Below are 10,965 nucleotides of genomic sequence, written 5' to 3' on the forward strand. Positions count from 1 at the left end.
GCTTTGAAAACTAAGTATTTCAGTAATCGGCCAGGGCCAACACCTGGATGTCAGCTGCCAAGACCAAACTGTCCATTGGAAACTTTAAAGGAGCAGTCAAATCCAGCTGTAGCAACAAAACGGAAGAGAACACAGGCCTTGGAACAAGGTAAAACTTTCATTTTCATAAAAAATGAAATGAATTCAGAAAACTCCAAGTACTTAATATATAGCTAGTGACTGAGGGGCAGCTAAGAAATACTTATTGTGAGCTGTTCCGGAACTGTGGTAGAGAATGTGGTATTTTAGCAATCTTTATTTCCATTGAAAATAATTAAATGAAGCTTTTTAAAAGGATATGGGCACTTTTGAGTATACTTCAGAGTTGCGAGAACTTACCAATAAGTACCTTATGTGCTTCATAAATTTTTACTGCTAGACTGTATGCTGAATGTTTAATAAGTTTTATTAGCAAATCAAAGCAAGTGAAATGAATGTAGTTGGAATGCAATGACTGGTTAGAATTGCCATAAGATTAAATGTGAACAACCTCATTTTTTTTTCACCTAGGAGGATTACCCAAGAAGCTAATTTTTTAGTTACAGAGATCACTGGACAGTATTTTACTACTGAAGGAAATAGTCAAAAAGGCAAATAATGGAAAAATAGTAAACGTTAAGTAAATGCTGTAGAAGGAATTTGTAAATATTCCACACATGTAAAATATGTAAAACTGGATTATTTTTATTAAATGTGTTTTAAAACAAACTTAATTCTGATTTTTCTGATGAGAGTGCAAAAGTAAGATTAAGTTCAATTCTCTGAAATGTAGAATTGAAAATGCATTAAGGAAACCTTAATAAAAATAATCATCAGTTACTTGAGTGATCTGGCCCACATAGCATCACAGATTTGTAGTAGCAGGGATAGTATTCAAAAATAGAAGCAGTAGTAGTAATGTAGCACATACCTACTACCTAGAGTTAACAAATGTTAATATACTAAATAGGAAAAGAAAAAGAAAAAATTACAAATGATATTGAGGTCCCTTTAATATGCCATTCCATTCTTTTCCTTTTCACTTTCCTGAAAGGAGAGTGACTCTCAGGAAATGAGTATGTCCTTCCATGATTTTATACTGCTATTTTATAAAAATACATGCAGTAAAACACTGTATTATTTTGGGTCTCAGTATTTTATGAGTGATAGACAGTACATCTCATATTATAATTCTTTATACTCAAAACTTTTAAAATTCTTTCCATGTTAATACATATAAATCTAGTTTATTTAACATCCATTTAATATATAAAAATATATATTATGTATATAACACTACATACTCATGCTTTATGGACTATTTTTCTTGTGCTGCATAAAAATTACCATAAATATAGAAGCTTAAAGTAATACACATTTATTAGCTCACAGTTCTGTAAGCCAGATGTCTGACCTGGCCCAGCTGTGGTTTTTGCACAGGTCAGAATCAAGGTGTCAGTTGAACTGGGCTCTTATCTGAGTTTCTAGGGAAGAATTGGCTTCTAAGCTCACTTATTTCATGTAATTTTAATGCACATGCTTCCTGTCCTTGTTAGCTGTCAGCCAGGGGCCTTTCCCAGCTTCTTAAGACAGTCCACATGCCTTGTCACATGGTATTCTCTACCTATAAGCCAACAGCTGTGCTTAGAATCTGTTTGGTTTCCTTGTCTGCTACCAAGAGAGAAAACTCTGCTTTCTTTAAAAAGACAAAATAGACTATATCAAGATTCAAAACTTGCATGTATCAAGGAATGATAAGCACAGAGTGAAAAGAATGGGAGAAATTATTTGCAACAATAAAAAAATTCTGTTAAACAATGGGCAAAGGACTTGAATAGACATTTCACCAAAGATGATGTAGAAACGGCCAATAAGCACATTTGAAAAGATGTTCCGTCACTTATCATTAGGGAAGTGCAAGTCAAAACCACAATGGGATATCACTTCATACCTGTTAGGATTTCTGCTATAAAAAACAAAAACAAAAATAAAACAAAACAAAAAACCAGAAAATAACAAGTGTTGGTGAGGATGTGGAGAAATTGGGACCCTTATTATTGGTTGGAATGTAAAATGGTGTCACTGCTATGGAAAACTGTGGACTTTCCTTAAAAATTTCAAAAGAGCATTTCCATATGATCTAGCAGTTTCACTTCTGAGTATATACTCCCCAGGATTGAATGCAGGGTCTCAGATATACACAGTCATCAACACTGTATGAAAGGATCTATTTCATGTCATCATTTCTAGCACTCACATAATCTTTGTGATCTTGGCTAATTTGACATCTCATTCTAATTACATTTTTAAAATTTCTACTGTGGTTGAATAGTTCCTCACATTTACTAACCATATATAATCCCTCTTGCCTACTGTTGATTTAGATTGTCAGTTGGAGTGTTTCAGATTTTATCAATTTATATGAATTTGCGTTTTATATATATACACATGTATTATACACACACACATTGAAAAGAACCTTTTTTATTTTTTTTTTCACTTCCAGTTTTGGTATTGTTGAACATTACCAAATCTTTCCCTTTCTTACCTTTTATTTCATATTAAATCATTACATGTATTAAATCTGTGTATGGTCTTTATCCTGTTCCATTGACCTACTGGTACCACATTGTTTTAAATAATGTAGCTTTATGTTACTATCATGATAATGCATTTTTAATATCTGGTAACAGAAGTTCCTCATCGTTACTCCTTTTTTCAAAATTTGCCAAGTTTCCATCTTTTATTAATATTTATTAATTCCAACTAAATGGTGTTGCTTTAACACAACAATAAATGGTTTATACTTTTTGTTGTTACCTCATCTGTTTAAGTAGTATTTAACATAGTCAAGCCATGTATGTATCTTTTTTACTAGAGATCATAACTAGGTAAAAGTTTTACTAAAATTTCTGATAATTCATTTCCTTTGACATAACTGTGATATAAGTAATATAGCAACATTCCCAGAAGGTATTAAAGATCTTTACTATGTAACATCTATAGAAAGAAAGAAAAAATTAAATTGCTTAAAATTCAGCATCAAAACCAGGAAGTTAAATCAGAATGGTGTGAGTGCTAGAATTCTGTGTAGGTCTGGCTACAAAGTGTCACCACACCACCAACAAAAGAAGCTATAAAGGTAACTAACTGTTTTGAATATACTTCTGCCAAAATCCCACCATAATAACTTTCTAATTGAAGTTAAGGAAATTATTAAACTTTCTGTGGCAAATGAAAAATCCTGAAAAATACAATAAAACAAGATATATGTATTCAAAAAATTCAGTCACTCTGAGACATTGTTACTTCTTAGAGCGTTAATATAAATTGTTACTTAAGCCAGTTAAAGATCCTTTTAGTCAATCTAGTAGTTAAATAACTTTTTTTTTCCTCAAAAAACACTTTTTTGTTGTTTTAAAGATGTTGGCAAATACTGAAAATTTCACAAGGCATTATAATGTAATTTATGAAATATGTCAACACAATACTAACACATTTCTTATAGAAAATGTTTGAGTATTTAAGCTGCTTTCTAAAACTTAGACCCAGAAAATATACAACTTCTGAAGATGCAGCAACATTTGTAGAGTCCTTTTTTAAAGTCTCTTGATAGAAACAGCTCTTGGTTCTGATTTCAGCTGGTTTATTTTCAAAACATGGTATTTGATGGCAAAGAACAGGATCTTCTGAGAGCTCTTGTGCAGCTTTGATCTCTGTGAAGGTGCTGGATTGAACAAACGCAGCCCGCAGAATTTAAAATTTGAACACTTGAATATACAGAATCATGCAGTTCAGGGAATTCTGAAGATTTCCCCCAGAGATTTTTTGATGGAAAATTGTCTTTCATGGGACTTTTTTCCTTGTTCTCATTTGAGGTGGTGTCTTTCTCTTCCAGTGCCCGAGCAAGCATGTAACTAACTTTTCTTTGATGAGCCAGAGCTTCTTCCTTATCATTCAACTGGACATATAAAAATTAAAATTATACCAGTTAGTGGTACCTGGGTGGCTCATTTAAGCATCTGAGTCTTGGTTTCAGCTTGGGTCCTGATCTCAGGGTCATGAGATCAAGCCAAGCCCACACTCAGGGTTCATCAGGGAGTCTGCTGGAGATTCTCTTTCCCTCTGCCCCTCCCCCAACTTGTGCATGTGCTCTCTGTCTCAAATAAATAAATACTTTTTTTTAAGATTAAATAGAAATTCAAGATTAAATAGAAATTTAAGATTAAATAGAAATATACCAGTTAGTCAATAAATCACAGACTATAGAGCTATAGTCAGAAGAATTTTTCTCAAAATGTTCTATCTTCAGTCTGGCAAGTCAGTCAATGTAAATAATTAGGTTACCAGTGATTCCCAAATAATACGCTACACATTACTGAGGATTTTTTTTTAAAAGGACGAACAGATAGCATTCCTTCTGCTGAAACTCTTGTAGGTCATTTGAAGAAAGAAAGGGGAAAAACATATACATGGTGTGTGTGTATATATGTGTATATATTAACATGTACTTACCTCTGCAAGAGAATGTTGAAGTTACTTCTATGTGAAATTGTTTTTATATATTTATATGAGAATAAATAACTTGAACACTTCTATAGATAAGTGTATTCATATAGCATGAGTCTTTTAGTTGTATATGAAATGGAGATAATAGGACTGATTTTCAGGGTTGTAGCGATGATTAAAGGATATAATTTGTGAGAAAGTTGCCTTGTACACCTTAAAAATTCCTGAATGGCATGGAATTGTATGCATACGTGCAGATAACAGAGGTGCCTGCAGTTAATTACAGGGGAGCCCCCTCTTTTCAGAGGTGAAGCTTTAAACTTGTACAGGAAGAACATGGATGGGAGAAGTGGGAAGAGCATGCAGGGAATTTAAGGAGATGAAGATCAAAACTGGAGGATGGTACCACAGCTGGGAAAAGGGCATAAAAAGGCAAGTATAGAGTGCTAAAGAATTAAATTAAAAAAGAAAAAAAGAGTTGAATTAATAGGAAGCAGAAAGATTAACTTAACCACAACCTCTAACAAAAGGAAAGCAAAGATACTAACCAACTCTGTTAGCATCTTAAAGACTTCCTGAGGGTTATTCTGGTCATCAGTCTTCTTAGAACTGTTTTCTGAAGGGAGCATCCCCAGCAGTTTCTGCCCTAAGGTCTTCTTATTTCCGTGTGATGGTAATCCTAAAATTGAACATGCAAATCCACCTGAGACATAAAAAGACACTCACTAATGGAGTTCCAGGAATAGAGGTAAGTATGAGCCAGGATAATTCATTCATAAGTCAGTCAGAAGGTGGTTCTCTTCAGGAGACCTCTAGTGAGTCAGGCACCACAGTGTAGTGGGAGGAGAACACAGACTGTAGAGCCAGGATGGCAAACGGAGGTTGAGAGGGCCACAGTGTAAGGACCCGGAGCAATGCCCTGCCTGCCGCTCTATCTCATTGTACAGCTGCTGCTCAGGACAGCATGCAGTCCACATTATCAGCAGCCTTCCAGAGGAGGCAGCAATGCAGTTTTGTATGTGAAATCTCCCAGTGTTAAATGTCAGCCACTTACCCCTGTTATTTGAGGATACTGTACACACCCAACAAAACATGGCTTCTGTTTTAGAGCAGAAGGACCTGGACTTGAATCCTCCTTTAACCACTTACTAAATGACCTTGGACAAGGTCTCTGAGTTTTATTTCCTTACCTCTAGAATAAGAATAATAGTACTTGTGCCTCAGGATTGCTGTGCCATTAAATAATAGAGCAGAGGGGGATGCTGGGAGAAGGGAGTGGGCAGTTAGTGTTTGATGGGTAAAATTTCTGTTGGGGAAGATGAAAAAGTCGTAGAGATGAGTGGTTGTGATCGTTAAAAAGCAATGTGAATGTAGTTAGTTAATATTTAAAAATGGTTAAAGTGGTAAATTTTATGTATATGTTTTATCACAATTAAAAAATAACATAGCATAGTTGTGAAAACTAGCCCAGGTACTGACATAATGTTTAAGAGTCCACATCCTGAAATGTGTACACTGATGATGTTCTTCATAGAAAGAATGCAGTTTTATAGCAGAAGGTACAAAAATTGCGGATTTATACAAAGAAAACATCAAGAATGCCTTTGGAATGCTCTGCAAATGGTCTAATGGAAAACAGAACATATAAGAGACATTTTCCTTTACACACTCAATCCTGATAAACCACAGTGACTGGAGCTCACTCATGACCTCTTCCTCCAGCAACTGTGGCAAAAGGAGAAAGCCAGACAAGTTGATGTGCTCATCAGCTGTGATGAGTGGATGAATGTCTATTTGCAGTCTAAAAAAAAGAAATATGCTTATAACCTATCTCAGAACTCGTCTAAGCTGCATATCAATGACAAAAGTTGATGCCTTCTTAACGTGTTAACCACATATAAGAAAATGACGTGTGACAGTCATCCTGTACCTCTTCAGATTATTGAAATACATGAGTAAAATCAATCAGTCTCATCACTAAAAAACACAAAAAGCTTCTGACACTTGCATGGACTTGTAAAGACCTTTCCGAGATGAATCAGTTATTTTAAATTCTGCTTCCAGTCTTAATGGAAAACAGATCAGGAGCTATGCCTATCAAATCATATTTTTTATGGAAAAATTCTTGAGATTCCTCATTAGCCAAGAAAGGCAGGAGTTCTGGAATATGAAGTGAATACATACTCAAGTGCTGCATGTATATGAATCTACCTCTTAGGGAAAACCCAGCTTTTTCTACTTACCACTACCCTTGTGGCCAACTTCCATGCATACTCGGGGGGTCTTCTATGCCAGGTGACAGAATGTGGCAGGCTTTCATAAGATGAACCATGCCTTTCCCTTCCTTTTCTTTCTCCCCTAACTCTTCTCCTTACCTTCCATCAAAACAAGCAGTTAAGATCAGATTTCCAAAGGGATCTGCCTTCAGTTTACATCACAGAACACCAAGGCTGTCCTCAAATACAGTATCTTTGAAAATTCAGCAATCCAGCTCCTATCAGGGACTAATTTAGAAGAGGTGCCTGAAGATCACCTACACATTTGCTGTCCTTGGTAGATACTCTTAAGATTTTTCATCGATGCCTAAAAGCCGAAGTATATGGACTGTGTTTGCTTATTTCCCTGGCAGATTCATCTACCTTGAGCTGGACATTAAGGTTATACCTTCAGGTTTTACCAAGGGATTATTACAAATAATAGCCATATAAATATTGATTTTGCATTTATCATAAATGATTGTTAAGGACATATTAGTCAGCTCAGTGATTTCTTTTGTAAGTCTCATGTCCGAAAACTCTTTTAGAAATTAATTTCAGGACAGTGTGGAATGCCTCTTTAAGAATGAATGTTGAGAAATAGGTTTTTCTGTGTTGCCCTTACTTCTCCCTGATGAAAAGTCTAAATACGTAACTCTTATGATCTGCTTCTGTTTACTTTCATACTTCTTGTTTACTGCTTCTATTTTTATTTCTGTAAGCTTAGCACTTTTTACCATTTCAGCAAAGAGATAGGTAAAGTTTAATGAAGCTAAAATTTCACAACGCTTAACCTGTATGCTATTAGGAATATGTACTATTGAAAAAAAATATTTAAAACAAAATAGGTATCTATTATTAAAAGTTTCCTTTTTAATATAAGATTCTTATTACCCAAATTCATCTGAAAATGAGAGATACTGGAATTAGGATTATGGATTTTGACATATTAAAAATATTTAGAAATAGAGTCATCTCAGAATTATAATATAAAAACATTTAACCTTATAAACTTCACTGTAATCTTTCTTGACTAATAAAAGATGTCAGATTGGAGTTTACGTGGAATTTTAAATTGAAGCACTAGGAGCTGCACTGAATAATACTGCTAAATAAAAACTGATACCATTTAGAGAAACTAACATTTCTAAAAAATACCAGCTACTTTGACTATATTGGATTATCTACTTCAACTATAATTTTATTCTTTGATGCCATTTTTATATATTTTGTTTTCACTAGTACAACAGTACTAAAAAATGGCGATGAACTTTGATAGGTTTGTGAACCAAAACCTAAACCTTAACTTGTTTCATTTTTATGAGTATTAATATTTCCAACTTAAGATTTTTCCTCTAGCCCTCAATATGTCTTCAGAATCACACATTTCAACAAAGTTTAATTAGATACATTTAATGTTGGGTTTCACTATTTTCATTACTACTTCCCAGGCAGTTTCCCTTTAATCATCTGGCAGTCTTACAAAGTTTTCCCATGAAACATGGTCTTGTTTAAATGAGGTAGATGAGGAGTAAAAAAGAGATTCTGTTATTTTAAGGTTTTGGTGATCCTGTTACCTCATCTGCATAGGTAACATCCAGTGACCCCATTCTTCCACACAGTTACTAAATTCTGTAATAAATCACAACTATCTTGCGATATTTCACTTATATTCTCCATTGCATTAACTGCTTAATCAACTTTGACTATAACCAAAAACAACTAAAATTATACCTGATTATTGCCATTATAATTCATATTTACCATCCTCTTTAAGGTGCTTCCAATTTATCCATTTTGTTGCTTTTTTATACATTTTATCCATTTGTGTCAATCTTAGTGCCTGGTCATTTTTCCTCATTAATTGTTGCTCAAATGCAATTCTGAATGCATCTGCCATTATGTAAGCTTCTTCTTTACTCTTCTGCAAAAGTCCCAACTAGTTTTGAAAGAAAGTTTGAGAGGTGTCAGAGGCAAAACATAACAATTCTTGCTTGAATGCTGAATTAGATTAGCAGATGTAGTCTCCCTGCCTGCATGGGTCTAGTGTCCTTCTGATCTATTCCATCTGCTTAAACTAATTAGTACTTGTAATTCCCCTCTATAGTAGCTGCCTGCTCTGAACTAAATTACCAAAAGTTTCCCCCGAGGGGCCTGACCATTCCTTGTTAATCTATTTCTTGGACCTCACCACATTACCCTAGACAGGCCCTGGTGTGTCCTGCCCAAAGAGTAAGAAAGGAGGATGCCAGAGGCTGCATTTCAGTTCTGCCTTGGTCCGTTCCAGACAATATCACTGAAAATAATTACGAGTATCATCTTTTACATACCCACCATAGCTGACCCTGACTCTGATCTGTGTAATCTTATGCTTTTCTTAATGAATTGCTAATGTTTAACTGTTATTTTTCCTATATCTGAAGGTTTAAAATTCCATATTTCAATAAAGGTAAAATATTTTAAAAATTATGGTCCATGTTCTGTATTTGTTATTAAAACTAGTGATAATGGCAAAAGTCGTTTGATTAAATGCTAGGCACCTGCATGGCACTGTGCTAAACATTAAATGTCTGCTTCCTCTATATCGTCGCAACAACCCAATAACTAGTTCTTACTCTCTGATATATGTGTCTAAACCCACACAGCTAGAAAATAATAGAGCTAAAATCAAACTTAGGTCTGGCTGGTACAAAGGATTCTTCTACTGTACCTTGCTGTTTTTCTAATAAGCTTCATGTTTATCTCCCCATTTATCAGAGTTGTGGAACCTATTGATTTTAAGCATGAGTGTGTAATATAGTAATTTTTAGGGCCATTTATAGAGAAAAGAAATACAAATTTAGGAAATATTAACTACAGACTTGGGCAAACAACTGCATGTTGCCACCATATCGTGCCAAGTACTATTTATATTTTGGAACCATGTAAATAAAATCCAGTTTATAAGTTAATTCTGTCACATAAAACTAAGAATAAGTTCCATAGCCAGTGACTACTAGAATGAAGCTAATTATTGCAGATATTTTCCTTTATTCTATCACTAGAGAAACCAAACCAAAGCTTTAGTGTTTCGATAATACAATACCTCCTGTTTGAGCTTAAGAAGCATTTTGCGAGCAGATGCCGCCATTTTGGCACAGGCACAGGGACTCCCTCCAGGGCCATGGCAAAGGCAAGCTCCAAGGACAGCAAGCTTTAAATCCAAAAGTATTATTCCCATTACTAAGTGTCATACTGCCTAACTGCACACAAACATACACATTTCTATTCAAGCATCTAATTCAAAGAAACTGGAAAGGAAAACAAAAACAGTAGAAAGCTGAGACGATTTCAGGATCCAAGTGGAAATTACAAATGAAGAAACAATGTTATTACTTGGAACAAAACCTTAAAGGAATTCTACCTTACTTCTTTTCCTTCTCCAAAACCTGTAAGTGGGCACCCCTGGCAACACCTTGACCTAATGAAGTAAATATTAACACCCATCGTGTGTTATTTCTTGTGACTGAGCTTGGTCCTGCTGCCCAGCATTTACTCCTACCACTTCCCACCAGGGAGGGGTGCGTGCTCAGAGATGATGAATGACTTACACTATGTCAGGAGAATAATCATCCTTCCACTTCTAAAAAATACCTGTCATGTAACGTGAGGCACAGCTAACACAGCTTCTGCTAAAACTGTAAAATTAAGAAAGAAAAGGGGCAGGAGGTAGCCAGCGCATCTTCTAGTGTCCAAGAATGTAACGCATGGAATGGTATGGTGCCAGTAAGGCTGAAGAACTGCCCTGCGGAAACCGATGGGCCTCTCTTACCCTCTCTCTCAAACTGCTAAATACAGTGCTATTCTAGAACATGGAACAGATGGTGATGGGGAAAAGGAAAGTAGAAAATATCCTCTTGTTCAACTTCCATACTTGCTTACCTACCTCAAGACCTGAAACCTCTGTAAAACCACTTTTATCGTGGCGCACGTTTTCCAGAGCCACCATCTGCTGTTTGACATCAAGCATGGCAAGGGCCTCCAAATACTGTTGATTTAAAACTAGGAAGGGCCAAAGAAGAGAATGTTAGTTATGAAATTTAACTCTGGCCTCACCTAATCGAGTTACACCAACATCATACACTCACTTCTTATAAGCAATGCATATACACAGACATTGCCTACTACATCTGGCCGCATCCAG

The 10,965-nt window shown here is 35.3% G+C and overlaps 2 protein-coding genes across 11 annotated transcripts in view; one reads left to right on the plus strand and one right to left on the minus strand.

Moving 5' to 3' along the window:
- The window catches only part of CDK7 (cyclin dependent kinase 7), a 50,455-nt gene that overhangs the window by 26,028 nt on the left and 13,462 nt on the right, over positions 1-10,965 (plus strand). For 4 of the 9 annotated variants that reach the window (XM_057307324.1, XM_044384138.3, XM_026498852.4 and 1 more), the window contains one exon: positions 1-148. In XM_057307324.1, coding sequence (XP_057163307.1) covers positions 1-148 — 148 coding nt within the window. Of the gene's footprint in view, positions 4,619-4,832; positions 9,252-10,965 lie in introns of those variants that run through there. The other 5 variants (XM_026498851.4, XM_057307323.1, XM_026498850.4 and 2 more) reach the window with 3 other exon arrangements.
- The window catches only part of CCDC125 (coiled-coil domain containing 125), a 27,197-nt gene continuing 18,718 nt past the window's right edge, over positions 2,487-10,965 (minus strand). For both annotated transcript variants that reach the window (XM_044384137.3, XM_057307316.1), the window contains exons 8-12: positions 10,708-10,823; positions 9,868-9,975; positions 8,547-8,721; positions 5,076-5,206; positions 2,487-3,979 (exon numbers count right to left, since the gene is read on the minus strand). In XM_044384137.3, coding sequence (XP_044240072.2) covers positions 3,671-3,979; positions 5,076-5,206; positions 8,547-8,721; positions 9,868-9,975; positions 10,708-10,823 — 839 coding nt within the window. In that variant the 3' untranslated portion in view covers positions 2,487-3,670. The remainder of the gene's footprint in view (positions 3,980-5,075; positions 5,207-8,546; positions 8,722-9,867; positions 9,976-10,707; positions 10,824-10,965) is intronic.

This window comes from Ursus arctos, unplaced genomic scaffold (genome assembly GCF_023065955.2).
Source record: "Ursus arctos isolate Adak ecotype North America unplaced genomic scaffold, UrsArc2.0 scaffold_5, whole genome shotgun sequence".
NCBI lineage: Eukaryota > Metazoa > Chordata > Mammalia > Carnivora > Ursidae > Ursus > Ursus arctos.